At 40.3% G+C, this 15,252-nt stretch overlaps 2 protein-coding genes across 4 annotated transcripts; both read left to right on the top strand.

The window, feature by feature from the left end:
• The first annotated feature begins 2,200 nt into the window (after positions 1-2,200).
• LOC133137933 (zinc-binding protein A33-like) lies at positions 2,201-5,550 on the top strand. Its single transcript, XM_061256356.1, has 6 exons — positions 2,201-2,608; positions 3,535-3,630; positions 3,760-3,990; positions 4,211-4,223; positions 4,297-4,431; positions 4,871-5,550. The coding sequence occupies exons 1-6, from the start codon at positions 2,201-2,203 to the stop codon at positions 5,422-5,424; spliced, it is 1,437 nt and encodes a 478-aa protein (XP_061112340.1). The 3' UTR covers positions 5,425-5,550.
• Positions 5,551-9,842: 4,292 nt separating this feature from the next.
• On the top strand, positions 9,843-13,877 carry LOC133137930 (zinc-binding protein A33-like). Of its 3 annotated transcripts, none has more exons than XM_061256351.1 (6): positions 9,843-10,258; positions 11,420-11,515; positions 11,640-11,870; positions 12,065-12,087; positions 12,167-12,285; positions 12,712-13,877. In XM_061256351.1, exons 1-6 carry the CDS (start codon positions 9,848-9,850, stop codon positions 13,254-13,256), a joined length of 1,425 nt encoding a protein of 474 aa, XP_061112335.1. In that variant the 5' UTR covers positions 9,843-9,847; the 3' UTR covers positions 13,257-13,877. The 3 variants fall into 3 exon arrangements, with proteins under 3 accessions (XP_061112335.1, XP_061112336.1, XP_061112337.1); XM_061256353.1 differs by lacking the exon at positions 9,843-10,258 and adding an exon at positions 10,286-11,058; XM_061256352.1 differs by lacking the exon at positions 11,420-11,515.
• Positions 13,878-15,252: the final 1,375 nt, after the last annotated feature.

Genomic DNA, 15,252 nt, shown 5'->3' with positions numbered 1-15,252 from the left:
AAGTTAGGTTAGCTAGTTACTGTTAAATAGTTAAATTAACGACCACACGAGTAGAATTATTAAGGCAGCCCACGCCTATCATCTTTGCTCGGAATTTCATTTTCAATTAATTGTGCCTGCAATATTGTATTCGCTAAAATTTATAACTAATTCCGTCAGATGCTGTCTTGTGAGGGAAGTTTAAACTGTGGCGCTTAAGGTACGGCGTCATGAATTGTCCCCAAGAAAACAAAACACTGGCGTATACCGTCGTGCCGTGTAGTTTTAACACGGTATTTTCAACATATCGACGGGAGGGCGCCGCAGTAGCCTACTTCTGAACTAATATTTCAGCATGGTCACAAACTAAAATGAGAAATTGTATTTCTGGTAAAAAAAAATAAAAATAAATGGAAAACATAGACGGATAACACTGGATAAGATGGATACCGATAAGATGTACGGATAACAAGTTAAATACACCTGGATCTTCAAAAAAATCATCTAAAATAAACAAATAGATAAATAAAAAAATACATGAACAAATAAATAACATGAATGTTGTGAGAGAACTTGAACTTGCCTCTAAACTGGTTTTAATTCACTAGATTAAACTGGTGAGTGGTCGGTGTGAAACGGTTCATTGCACATGCAATATTACCCGATGCAAAGGTATTATTCAAACAATAATATATATATAATGGATATATTATATAATAATATATCTATAATTCGTTGAAAAACAGAACCAAGCAAACATAAATCCACATAAAGAGTAGGCCCTGTATTTGTCCTCGTGTATACAGCATGTATATTTGTTTGTATATGTTACCTAAATACAACTTAAAATGTAAATTAGTAGCACATACACAATACGTTTTTAGAGTAAGCACTGAAAGGGTTTCTACAAAGGTGTTTTACCAAGGCTATATGTACTTCCAGCGTATATTATTATTATTATTATTATTATTATTATTATTATTATTATTATTAGAACTCACTTGAGTAAAGAGATTTTGTTGATGCAGACAACGTAACGCGTAGAATACATTTTAATGCCTGCCACTTGCTTTTATAGTCGATATTGTGTCGCACTTCCTATTCAAGTGGGAAACTACAAGTATGATTTCCCTTTGTATTTCCATGACCGGTTTTGGACAGCCTTTTTACTGCTCAAAGTGTGCTGTACACTAAGTTCTGTTCTTAAAAGATATTCGTTTCCATTGGATATCCGCGAATCAGGGTAGAAGCAAATTCATGTAGAATGTTGAAAAGGGCCAGCACGGATGGTGCAGTGGGTAGCACTGCCGCCTCACAGCAAGGAGGTCCTGGGTTTGAATCCTGGTCAGCCGGGGCCTCTCTGTGTGGAGTTTGCATGTTCTCCCCGTGTTCACATGGGTTTCTTCTGGGTACTCCGGTTTCCTCCCACAGTCCAAAGATATGCAGGTTAGGCTGATTGGAGAGTCTAAATTGCCCGTGGGTATGAGTGTGTGAATGGTGTGTGTGCCCTGAAAAGGTCATGTCTGTAATGACAGTTCAACTCTGTCCATCTGAACAGGGAAATCACACTTAACGCACAAAAAACAATCACTCGGCCGTTTGAAGAGTAGGTTTTTTGTCATGTTTTTTTCAGTTAAGAACTGAACATTCCAGTCATATATTTGTGATCTCACACCTTACCCATCTGCACCCAATAGGCACCATACCTCTTTGCAAAGGACACACATTTCCTACGTGTTTAAGAATCATCCAGGTAGTGTTCACTCAGAGACTGCAGGAGGAAGTAAATCAAAGGATATGACACATGGCACTCTGCAAAGCAATTTAAAAAAATTACTTTAACCATAGTCTGAATTAAGATGCATTTAGTGTTGCGTTCAGATATCGCTAAGCTGGTCATCAGCTCCTCAGTGAATTACAAACACGGAAACAAACATGGATGTGTAACTCTTCTCTAGTTGTGTCACCTTCTTTCCCTCAATATGCTTTTGTTCTTACAGCGGATCAGCTTATTCTTTCTTTCACTATTTTACTGACTTTTAATTTTGTGTATGAAATCAACTCATATCATCTCTGTAAGTGAGAGAACACAAACACAGTCAAGACTTTATCACAGACAGAGAAAAGCAAACCTGATCTGCAAGAATATTGTGTTGCACACAAGGTGTGTTCAGTTTTGGGTATCAGCCAAACTGCAAGTATCAGACTGAGAGACCGTGAAATGGCAGCTCAAGCTTTGATACCTGAGGATGATCTCTGTTGTTCTGTATGTTTTGATATTTTTAAAGAGCCTGTTGTTCTAAAATGTAGCCACAGCTTCTGTAGAGTGTGTCTGGAGCAGTACTGGGAAGAGAAGAGCTCTCGAGAGTGTCCCATCTGCAGGAGAAAGGCCTCTATGGAGGAACTTCTTATAAACCTGGCCTTAAGAAGCATTGTGGAATCCTACTTAAAGCAGAAGACTGACAGAGAAACTGCACACAAGAGTGAGGCTCGCTGTAGTCTTCATGGGGAGAAACTTCTATTATTCTGCAAACATGACAAAGAAACTCTCTGTGTCGTCTGCCACACTTCAAAAAAACACACAAACCACCCAGTCTGCCCAGTGGAAGAGGCTGTACTGGATCTGAAGGTAATCACTTTATTTTTAAACATATTCTTGTGACGCATTTATACATAAGTAAAATGACCCTCTCAAAAAGGATCTGACACTCTTTTTTCTGCTACTGTCTGTTTTATTGATTGTCAAGTTAAAAATGACACAGTATTTGTTGGTTTTTAATGTACCTGTTGTGTATGTACAAGCAAATCAATATAATTGACTTATTGTGCCAATACATCAAACCAACTTTACAAATTGCTTCCACATTTCTTAAAGTCTGCACTATTATATATAACGTACAACCCAGTATAATAGATGCTTTTTAAGCCTATATGCAGAAAATTCGGACTGGTTTCATAGTACTGAAAATGCACAAAAATATAGAATGTTATGATTCGCTATAAGTCTATTTCTATGATCTTTACTGGAGTTGTAGCAGGGCTATTTGCCCCACGACTGGTGCAATCGGACTGCACCCTTGATAAAGCCTCCTCACACTGCACTCAGGTGCTTCTGCGTAATTTGCATTATGCTGAAGCTGGTAAACGGTATGGCTGGTTCGCTGAAAAAAGAGTTTGAAGGAGTCTAACTCTCCATTTGTTAGTTTATTTGCTACAAGTTTTCCTTTTTCACTTGTTTGGGGTCTATTTAAGTTCACCTTCTTTATCCTTCCCTTTGTGTGAAGTTTTTCTCCGGTGGGGTAGTTTTTATTTCAAGGTCATTCTTACTTTTTATCTTCATTTTCCTGTCACTTGAGTCTGCTTTGCAGATTTAGTGGTTGTTTGTTTATGAACCGCTTTTAGGAGCCCTGGTGTCTGCGTTTGGTCTAACACCCCACACCCCACCTCACAACTACATTTCCCTTGTACTTAAAAAGTTATGCTGATCTTGACTCAGGGGTATTATTGTGCCACTTGTGTCTTTCTGTAAGTGACAACTGGTTCATATCACTGCAGGAGGAACTCAAGCCTGCACTTAATCTCATGAAAGAAAAACTAAAGATGTCTACTGAGAATGAACAAGAGTGTAAGAAAACCGTGGAACACATCAGGGTAAGTAAAGCAGCTAGGAATTATTTTTAAGTGCACAAAAAAATAGAAAAATATTATTTTTGTTTTGCGTTGTTTGACATGCGAAGCATGGTTGCATAATTCAGGTTTAACATTGTATGTTGATTGCAGAGTCAAACCCAGCACACAGAGGGGCAGATAAAGGCGGAATTTGAAAAGCTGCACCAGTTCCTACGAGAGGAAGAGGAGGCCAGACTAGCTGTACTGAAGGAGGAAGGGGAGTTGAAGAGTCGGATCATGGAGGAGAAATTGGCAGACATCACAAGACACATCTCCACCCTTACCGACAAAATCACCACTATAGAGAAGGCCATGGACACTGAAGACACCTCCTTTTTAAAGGTAGGAGCTTCATTTACTGACAGTGTTCTGGGTTTATCATGTTCCAGTCATATTGAGATGTGTAGTTTCTCACTGTGATGCAGAGTATCAGTGGCCATTTTCAATAATGGGTCAGTAAAGCAAGGCCTCACCAGCAAAATAGGTAATATGACAAACTGCTAATAAGGAACATTTGTACATGCATACATGCATCACAATTATGCCGTTATGTGTTTTTCAGAGCTACAAGAACATCAAAGACGGGTATGGAGACACTCGCCTCATTTCCTTGTCTAAGTCACTACTTTCCCTCAGCTTGACTGACTCCTGCCTGTCGTTACAGAGCCCAGTGCACACTGCAGGACCCAGAGCTGCTCTCAGGGGCACTGATAGACGTGGCCAAACACCTGGGCAACCTGAAGTTCAGAGTCTGGGAGAAGATGCTGGGGTTGGTGCAGTACAGTGAGTATCTGGGGCAGATGGGGAAAACATTGTCTTCTGTAAGCGTTTACTAAACATGTAAGACTGATGGAACAGGCTGTATATTTAAATGATGTGAAAGGAAAATGGAGTCACTCAGACACAGTTCCTCCAAGTGTATGAACATCCTGTGGGCTGCAGCACACTCAGAACACCAGCAAACACAGAATTAACCATTTAAAACCCACTTAATATGGTTTTTAGCTGTGTGAATTGTCCATGAAGTTTGCCATCAGCTGTGTTTTTATTCATTTTTAAAATGCAAATGGGTTTTATATATATATATTTGCAAGATTGCTATAACTACAATATTAGAATCTTTCATTGTTATAGAAAATATTGTGTTTATGAGCCAATCTGAATAGTCTTTGACATGCGCCTGTTCTTTCAGCCTTTTAGATGTCTATATTCTTTATTTCAGCTCCTGTGATACTGGACCCCAACACTGCACATCACAAACTCTCTCTCTCTGATGATCTGACCACTATGAGACTCACAAGTACAGCGCAGAACTGTCCTGACAACCCAGAGAGGTTTAACCCCTGTGTGGACGTGCTGGGATCTGAGGGGTTTACCTCAGGGAAGCACAGCTGGGAGGTGAAGGTTGGGAGTAAAACTGCCTGGACTATAGGAGTGGTGAAAGAGTCCATCATTAGGAAGGGAATAATAACACTCAACACGGAGGAAGGACTCTGGGTCTTTACCCTGAGGAATGGTGATCAGTACAAAGCAGGAGGTACTGTGCTCAGACTGAAGAGGAAACCCAAGAGCATCAGAGTGCAGCTGGACTATGACAGGGGGAAGGTGTCCTTCTTTGACTCCAGTGACATGGTCCACATTCACACTTTTAAACACACGTTCACTGAGAGATTGTTCCCATTCTTCTGTCCTCATTTGAAAGATGGTGGTCGGAATGATGCCCCCCTGCAAATATGTCCAGCAAAGGTTTCTGTAACAGTGACGTCATCCCAGTGAAGATTTTTGATAAAAAATTCCATTCAAGTACGGTTCTATTCCGCCTCAGCATGCCTGGTTGTTGACATGAACTTTGATTAAGGAGGGGTTTTCCTGCCTATCAGAACCGAATGGGAGGCAGTACACACACACACACACACACACACACACACTCTCATACACACTCTCTCGCACACACTCGAAGCAGCAGACATGCATACAGAGGTAACAATGATCATTTGATTCCCAGCCACATTATTGCTACATTTCATTCTGGGGAAGGGTTATAAAGCTAGGGCTTGAACACTGCATTGTAATTTACCTGCCTGGCTTTTACCTGCTATGTTTCCTGCTGTAAAGGAGACTACTTTCACATGTTAATATACATTGTTATTGATGTAAACTTTGGAACTAAGACTTTACTTTAAAAAGGACCAATTCCGTCACTCTAAAGAAGTACGATAGAGGAAATCCATTTCATGATGATATTTTCATTTAATTTTCATTTAATCATTGATTATTTTGTTGAGTTCATAATGTTCATGCATGAAACAAATGCACTCTTATGGTTAAATCAAATGTTTTTATACCTGATCAGTGTCATTCCATTTTAGCTGGGTTCATAAGGCAGTGTACAGACTTGTCTGCACTCCTGCCATCGACATCAAACTTTGACTTTTCATTCCTTATACTTGGCTGATAATTATTGCGTGACAATTATTTGTATTGTAACTATTAGTTGCCAATTCCAGTGATTTAATTACAAGTAATCGCCAAGCTTTCACTGTCTGTTTCTCATCTCTATCTGTCTCACACGGGGAGAGGGGGGGGAGGGGTTTTGGCCAAGCCTTTCTGTGAAGTGTATTGTGAAAAACATTCGTAAAATGCAACAACACAAATAAACAAGTTGATTTCATAGTATTCTCGTTCATCAATTAATGTTACAGAATCTCAATAGTACGAAAGGACTAAAAACAGAATTATTTCAAAGAATAAGGTTTATACACAGTGAGCAATTTATTAGGTAGACCAGCTTGTTTATGAAAATATCTTCTAAAATAAGCCAATTTTATGCAACTAAATGCGTAAAAGCATGCAGATGTTGTCAAATGTCAGAATAGAGAAGAAATTCGATCTCAGTGACTTTGACCGTGGAATGATTGTTGATGTCAGAGTGGATTGAGTATCTGAGAAACTGCTGATCTCTTGGGATTTTCACGTGCAACAGTCTCGAGAGTTTGCAGTGAATGGTGCAAAAAAACTAAAAACATCCAGTGAGCAGCAGTTCTGCAGGCAAAAATGTGTTGTCAATGAGAGGTCAGAGAAGGGCCAGACTGGTTGAAGCTGACAGGAAGGTGCCAGTAATGCAAATAGCCACACATTACGACAGTGGTATGCAGAAGAGCATCTCTGAACAGACAACGCATCAAACCCCTAAGTGGATAGGCCACAGCTGCAGAAGACTTCAGTCTAAAAATGTCTAATAAATACCTAATAAAGTGCTCTGTGAGTGTATGTAGTCTTTAACTTAAATTCCTTTGTTTATTGTAGAGTGTACTGTACCAACATACAGTACAGCATCTCCTTCAGCTTGATGAAAGCTTCAGGGCATTTCCATGAGCACTGAACTTCCTGAACTTCACAGAACAGGTAAATGGACATTTATGGAGTCAAGGTTTCCTACATTCTTGCATGAATTTGGATTGTTTACTCGATAATCAGGGAGTGCAAAAGCAAAACAGGGCTGAGCGTAATCACCACTGTAGAGAGGAGACTACTGAAGGCCCGGGTGTAGATCCAGTAGAACACTACCACTGCACCCCCCAGAGCAGTGAGGTCACACACCTCTGTGCACCCAGCAAACCTGCTGGAGTTCAGCCTGTGAAAACAGTCTCTCATAAGCTGACCCTGAAGACTCTCTCAGGACACACAGTACGGCAGGGACAACGGAGACAGCACATAACTGCACTTTATCTTTCAGGTGTACGCATTGAGAAGGACCAGAAGGCTAATGCAGAACCTTCAGCCCAAAAGCCTCTTGACTGCATGTTTTAATGTACAGTACATCGGCTGCTCTGGTAAAATGAAATAAATCTTGGGGAGTAGAGACCAAAACAACCATGTTCCTAGGATGTTAGTGGCAGTGTGAATGATATGAATAAGTTCTGTAATCAGTGCTTTTCCTCACTGTGAGCAGGTCTTGCATTGGTGTATCAGCCAAATATTCAGAAAATAATATGAGAAAAACTACTTTCAATTAAATGTGCAACAGACACTTTAAAACATATGTACATTTCAGAGGAATATACCATAAAAAGTAATCTTACTTCCCAATTCAATTTTTTTAAATGTCAGGTGCATTACCATTTTTGGCAATTATATAATTTTTGTACAGTTATTTTGCAGTTCACTTCAAAGCACTTCAAGTTCACAGTTCATTATTTAAAAAAAAAAATATAATAATCAGTGTGCTTTCAATGATGACACACACACCCAATCCCTCATCTGTTGTTCACAGGTGACAGTCCACACATAAATCACAGCAACAATACTGCCTAAAGTATCCTTCACTGTAGCTCAAAGTGACTTATTTGAGGCAGTCAAAATGCAATATAGATACAAATCCCATATTTATTAGCACCCTTGGGATGTGGTACAAAGGGAGATTTTCAGCATGAATGTGCAGCTGACAAATATGCAGAAAATGCTTGATATCATGTCAACATGGAACAGAATCTGAAATGAATGTTTTTAACTGTTACGACTGGTAAAGGAACCAGATGGAAACCACAAGGATGAGCAAGAATCAGTCTTTATTACTGTCCAAGTTCATAGCCAGGCATCAGAGGTTCAGACAGTGCTAAAACAGTCGTAGCCAAAAATCAGATGAGCAAAAGTACAAAAGGAGCAGGCAGGCGAATAATAACTGGACGTAGCAAAAATCGAAACCAACAAAACAGAAGGGCAAGGCAAATCGTAATCAGGCAAAAGGGTGTCTCAAGAATCTTTACAAACTGGCAAACTGGGAACTCAGCTCAGAATGAGGATGAACGATCTGACAAAGAACAAAGCAGAGACTGAGATTTAAATACAGGAGGGAAGGTGACAATCTAGGCGGGGCTCGGGAGAAAGGTGGGCTAACAAATAGACAACAGGTGGGAAACATGATATACCGTACAATATCTAGATTAGCAGTAGTTAGTAAGAATAGTGCTTTACAACATTTTACTATCGAGAGAAGCGGGAAGTAAGAAATGCGAGACTGGAACGAATGTTGAAATCCAGGAAACTACCGTAAACAGGGGATCACAATTGTAATGGAAGGGAAATAGAAAACCAGATCTAATAATGAAAAATAATAAATTACAAGAATAACACTAATAAACTAACATAACATGAACATCTTGTGGAATCCATGCCACCAGGAATTGAGGCCGTTTTGGGAGCAAATTAATATAGTGTTCCTAATAAAGTGCTCAGTGTGTATATACATGTAGACTTCACTGTCAGACACATTAGGAAAGGAGCGAGTGGCACATCTGTTTTCTTTGTGAATTATCCTGATTGAGTTTAGTATTGTAGGTTTTGGTTGTTTCCTTGGGGATTTATTTTCTAGGTATTAGTCAGTTGGTTTATCTAATATCAGTTTTTGTTGTATGGTTTTATTTGTATTTATTTATTTGACACTATTTACCATCCCTTCCCAAACTTGTACATGCACTGCACACTGTAGATAAAAGAGCACCTGAGAATTACAACCCTGTCGGATTCTTTTCTGTTTCCACCGCCATTGTGTTACTATTCTTTTCCCCACTCCTGCCAGTTTCCCTTCTTGCTCACCCCACTTACCCCGAGACTAAACCAGGGGTCGTAACACACGCTTTCAGTGCCTCTCTGGTGTCTCGCACCCCACAACCTGTACTCCATGACCTAAATTGTTTTTATCTATCCATTGTTATTTTTCTTGAATGCTTGAATAAGGTGTTTAATTCTCTCCACTTATTTCTTGATTACTAATGGAAAGTTTTATCATTTTATTTGTACCTCATTCCATTTCTTTTCATTTTTATTTCACCTTCTTACCCTCGATATGCTGTCTACTGTCTTAGGGAGTGAACAGTCTGTTTGTCCAATAAGGTTAGCTTGGAGGGGAGTGTTTTTTTGTGACGCATATTAAATTTTGGTGCAGAAAATGTGCTATCCATGAAAATGTTTTAAATCAAGTGGTACACCTTTACACTCTGTAACTCCACACAGAGCAGATAGTTCAGAGACATTATCATCTGTAAGAGAGAGAGAGGACAAACACAGTCAAGAATCTCTCACAGACTGTGAACAACAAGCCTGATCTGCAGTTCGCTTTTGAACCACATGGGGTGTTGTGTTCTCAGTTCAGCAGAAGTGAAAGTGATAGTTTGAGACTGAGAGACTGAGAGACCGTGAAATGGAGGCTACAGCTTTGATTCCTGAAGAGGAGCTCATCTGTTGTTCTGTATGTTTTGATATTTTTAAAGAGCCTGTTGTTCTAAAATGTAGCCACAGCTTCTGTAGAGTGTGTCTGCAGCAGTGCTGGGAAGAGAAGAGCTCTCGAGAGTGTCCCATCTGCAGGAGAAAGGCCTCTATGGAGGACCCTCCTGTAAACCTGGCCTTAAGGAGCATTGTGGAATCCTACTTAAAGCAGAAGACTGACAGAGAAACTGCACACAAGAGTGAGGCTCGCTGTAGTCTTCATGGGGAGAAACTTCTATTATTCTGCAAACATGACAAAGAAACTCTCTGTCTCGTCTGCCAGACTTCAAAAAAACACACAAACCACCCAGTCTGCCCAGTGGAAGAGGCTGTACTGGATCTGAAGGTAATCACTTTATATTCTCAAGAAACATTTAGATATGAGTAAGAAGTATCTTATATCATACAGGTCCAGTTATGATGAAGCTAATATTATACAATATATACTGTTAAATACTTGGAGAGAGAGCTGACCAACAACCAGGAAGTACAGAAATCCACAATGAGTATACAACCAGAGGAGATGAAAGCTATGGCCTATTCTCTCAAAAAGGATTGCTGTGTTACAAAGGGAGAGTTTGTTCTTTTTTTAACACAGAATGTGTTCTCCTAAAGTAGACATGTAGGTGTGTTAAAAATTACACACTATTTGTTGTTTTTGACAGATCTGTTGTGTGTGAATGTACCAGAAAATCTAAACTATTGATTTATTGTACCAATATATCAAACCAATTTTACAAATGCTTCCAAATTTCTCAAAGTCTGCAATATTATATATAACGTGCAACCCAGTATAATAGATGCTTTTTAATCCAATATGTTGAAAATTCTGACAGGTTTCATAGTACTGAAAATACACAAAAATATAGAATGTTATGATTCGCTATAAGTCTATTTCTATGATCTTTACTGGAGTTGTAGCAGGGCTATTTGCCCACGACTGGTGCAGAACCAGTTTCGACCACTGGAGGGTGGTGTGGTCGGTTGACAGCGTTTTCATTCTATTTACTCACAGGTGTAATAATTTGTGTGCAATCGACTGCACCCTTGATAAACCCTCCTCTCACTGCATGCAGGTGCTTCTGTGAAATTTGCGTTATGCTGAAGCTGGTAAACCGTATCGCTGCTTTGCTGAGAAAAGAGTTTGTGGGTTTCCCTGTGTTAGTTTATTTGCTACAAATTTTCCTTTTTCACTTGTTTGAGAAGTTCACCTTCTTTATTTTTCCCTTTGTGTGAAGTTTTTCCCTGGTGGGGTAGTTTTTATTTAAAGGGCATTCTTACTTTATCTTCATTTTCCTGTCCCTTTAGTCTGCTTTGCAGATTTAGTGGTTGTTTGTTTGTGAAGTGCTTTTAGGAGCCCTGGTGTGTGCGTTTGGTCTAACACCACACACCCCACCTCACAACTACATTTCCCATGTACTTAAAAAGTTAAGCTGATCTTGACTCAGGGGTATTACTGTGCCACTTGTGTCTTTCTGTAAGTGACAACTGGTTGATATCACTGCAGGAGGAACTCAAGCCTGCACTTAATCTCATTAAAGAAAAACTGAAGATCTTTACTAAGAATGAACAAGTGTGTAAGAAAACCGCAGAACATATTGGGGTAAGTAAAGCAGCTAGGAATTATTTTTAAGTGCACAAAAAATTAGAAAAGTATTCTTTTTAGTTTGTGTTTGACATGCAAAGCATAGTTACATTATTCAGGTTTAAAGTTGTTTTGATTGCAGAGTCAAATGCAGCACACAGAGGGGCAGATAAAGGCAGACTTTGAAAAGCTGCACCAGTTCCTACGAGAGGAAGAGGAGGCCAGACTAGCTGTACTGAAGGAGGAAGGAGAGGTGAAGAGTCGGATCATGGAGGAGAAATTGGCAGACATCACAAGACACATCTCCACCCTTACAGACAAAATCACCGCTATAGAGAAGGCCATGGGCACTGAAGATGCCTCCTTTTTAAAGGTAGGAGCTTCATTTACTGACAGTGTTCTGGGTTTATCATGTTCCAGTCATATTGAGATGTGTAGTTTCTCACTGTGATAGAGTATCAGTGGCCAGTAAAGCATGGCATGGCAAAATAGGGAATATGAGAAACTAATAAGAAACATTTGTACATGCATACATGCATCACAATTATGCTGATATGTGTTTTTCAGAGCTACCAGAACATCAAATACAGGTATGGAGACACTCACCTCATTTCCATGTCTAAGTCACTTCTTTCCCTCAGCTTGACTGACTCCTGCCTGTCGTTACAGAGCCCAGTGCACACTGCAGGACCCAGAGCTGCTCTCAGGGGCACTGATAGATGTGGCCAAACACCTGGGCAACCTGACGTTCAGAGTCTGGGAGAAGATGCTGGGGATGGTGCAGTACAGTGAGTATCTGGGGCAGATGGGGAAAACATTGTCTTCTGTAAGCGTTTACTAAACATGTAAGACTGATGGAACAGGCTGTATATTGAAATGATGGAGAAAAATGGAGTCACTCAGACACAGTTTCTCCAAGTGGAGGAACATCCTGTGGGCTGCAGCACACTCAGAACACCAGCAAACACAGAATTAACCATTTAAAACCCACTTAATATGGTTTATTAGCGGTGTGAATTATCCATTAAATCAGCTTTTGTTTTTATTCATTTTTAAAATGCAAATGGGTTTTATATATATTTTTGCAAGATTGCTAAAACTACAATATTAGAATCTTTCATTGTTATATAGAAAATACTGTTTGAGCTAATCTGAATAGAGTATTTGACATGTGGCTGAACTTTCAGTCTTTTACTTATCGGTCTTTATTTCAGCTCCTGTGATGCTGGACCCCAACACTGCACATCACAAACTCTCTCTCTCTGATGATTTGACCGCTGTGAGACTCACAGATACAGCGCAGAACTGTCCTGACAACCCAGAGAGGTTTAACCCCTGTGTGTTTGTGCTGGGATCTGAGGGGTTTACCTCAGGGAAGCACAGCTGGGAGGTGAAGGTTGGGAGTAAAACAGCCTGGGATGTAGGAGTGGTGAAAGAGTCCGTCATTAGGAAGGGAAGTATAACACTTCACACAAAGAATGGATTCTGGGTCTTCTATCTGAGGAATGGTGATCAGTACAAAGCAGGAGGTACTGTGCTCACACTGGAGAGGAAACCCCAGAGCATCAGAGTGCAGCTGGACTATGACAGGGGGGAGGTGTCCTTCTTTGACTCCAGTGACATGGCCCACATTCACACTTTTAAACACATGTTTACTGAGAGATTGTTCCCATACTTCTCTCCCTATCTGACAGATGGTGGTAGGAATGATGCCCCTCTGCAAATATGTCCAGCAAAGGTTTCTGTTACAGTGACATGATCCCAGTGAAGATGTTTGAAAAAAAAAAAAAATTAAGAAATGTGAGATCTTGTACTTTGGTACAACTCTGAGACTCTCTCTCTCTCTCTCTCTCTCTCTCTCTCTCTCTCTCTCTCTCTCTCTCTCTCTCTCTCTCTCTCTCTCTCTCTCTCTCTCTCTCTCTCTCTCTCTCTCTCTCTCTCTCTCTCTCTCTCTCTCTCTCTCTCTCTCTCTCTCTCTCTCTCTCTCTCTCTCTCTCTCTCTCTCACACACACACAATGACCATTTGTTTCCTGTAATCAGCCTCAGTGTGCATGGATGTTGATTTGGGGTGGTCAGAAGGCAGCAGACATGCATACAGAGGTAACAATGATCATTTGATTCCCTGCCACATTATTGCTACATTTCATTCTGGGAAGGGCTATAAAGCTGGGGCTTGAACACTGCATTGTAATTTAAATGCCTGGCATTTACCTGCTATGTTTCCTGCTGTAAAGGAGACTACTTTCACCTGTTAATATACATTGTTATTGTTGTAAACTTTGGAACTAAGACTTTACTTTACTTTAAAAGTGTTTTCAAGCCACTGCTGCTCTTGTGGGGGTTTTGGCCAAGCTTTTCTGTGAAGTGTATTGTGAAAAACATTTGTAAAATGCAACAAAACAAATAAACAAGTTGATTTCATAGTATTCTTGTTCATCAATTAATGTTACAGAATTGAAATAGCAAAAAACTCCAGTTAATAAAACAGAATTATTTAAAATAATTTTAAGTTTTATACACTCAGTGAGCAATTTATTAGGTAGACCAGCTTGTATATGCAAATATCTAATCAGCCAATTATGTGGCTGCAACTAAATGCATAAAAGCATGCAGACGTTGTCAAACATAAAAATGGAGAAGAGATTTGATCTCAGTGACTTTGAGCGTGGAATGATTGTTGATGTCAGAGTGGACTGAGAAACTGCTGATCTCTTGGGATTTTCACATGCAACAGTCTCGAGAGTTTGCAGTGAATGGTGCAAAAAAACTAAAAACATCCAGTGAGCAGCAGTTCTGCAGGCAAAAATGTGTTGTAGCTTTCCTACATTCTTGCATGAATTTGGATTGTTTGCTAGATAATCAGGGAGTGCAAAAGCAAAACAGGGCTGAGCGTAATCACCACTGTAGAGAGGAGACTACTGAAGGCCCGGGTGTAGATCCAGTGGAACACTACCACTGCACCCCCCAGAGCAGTGAGGTCACACACCTCTGTGCACCCAGCAAACCTGCTGGAGTTCAGCCTGTGAAAAGTCTCTCATGAGCTGACCCTGAAGACTCTCTCAGGACACAGTACGGCAGGGACAATGGAGACAGCACATAACTGCACTTACATACACATACACACCACTGGTGTGACTGAGGAAAGTTAATTAAGGAAGTGGGACATTCTTAGCTTGGCTTTAAGTTGAGGATTCAAGTATATATTACTTGAAATGTACTTTACAGAACAACAGGCGTCAATAACAAAGTGCTCCATTCAAGATCAGGATGACAAGGTTGATTTTAAAAAGGAACAATCCCCCTTAAATTTTACTTGAATGCAAAGCTGATATCTTTTCCCAGAACATAAAAGTTAAGGAATGCCATGTCTCCAGTGCCTGCAGGTTCCACATGGAGCTGAAGATGAGTGGAGCCGGAATGGCCGCTGGTGCTGGTTGCACAGTGGAGCCGGAATGGCCGCTGGTGCTGGTTCCACAGTGGAGCCTGAATGGCTGCTGGTTGCACAGTGGAGCCGGAATGGCCGCTGGTGCTGGTTCCACAGTGGAGCCTGAATGGCTGCTGGTTCCACAGTGGAGCCTGAATGGCTGCTGGTTCCACAGTGGAGCCTGAATGGCTGCAGGCCCCATGTCGAGAAATAAGTTGGCATTTGTCAATGAACTGAAATCAATAGCCGATATTAACACGGTGCTCAAAAATGTAGTTCTAATTATTATTAATAATGTATAGCAACTATGCTAAGTGCTTCGATCAATAA

The sequence above is a fragment of the Conger conger genome, chromosome 9 (genome assembly GCF_963514075.1).
Source record: "Conger conger chromosome 9, fConCon1.1, whole genome shotgun sequence".
Taxonomy (NCBI): domain Eukaryota; kingdom Metazoa; phylum Chordata; class Actinopteri; order Anguilliformes; family Congridae; genus Conger; species Conger conger.
This window is presented reverse-complemented; position numbering and strand designations above follow the sequence as displayed.

Coding starts and splice junctions, on each gene's coding strand:
- LOC133137933 (XM_061256356.1), top strand. CDS start 2,201: ATGGCAGCTCAAGCTTTGATACCTGAGGATGATCTCTGTTGTTCTGTA. Junction 2,609..3,534: donor AGGCTGTACTGGATCTGAAG/GTAATCACTTTA, acceptor ATATCACTGCAG/GAGGAACTCAAGCCTGCACT. Junction 4,432..4,870: donor GCTGGGGTTGGTGCAGTACA/GTGAGTATCTGG, acceptor TCTTTATTTCAG/CTCCTGTGATACTGGACCCC.
- LOC133137930 (XM_061256351.1), top strand. CDS start 9,848: ATGGAGGCTACAGCTTTGATTCCTGAAGAGGAGCTCATCTGTTGTTCT. Junction 11,871..12,064: donor AAGATGCCTCCTTTTTAAAG/GTAGGAGCTTCA, acceptor TGTGTTTTTCAG/AGCTACCAGAACATCAAATA. Junction 12,286..12,711: donor GCTGGGGATGGTGCAGTACA/GTGAGTATCTGG, acceptor TCTTTATTTCAG/CTCCTGTGATGCTGGACCCC.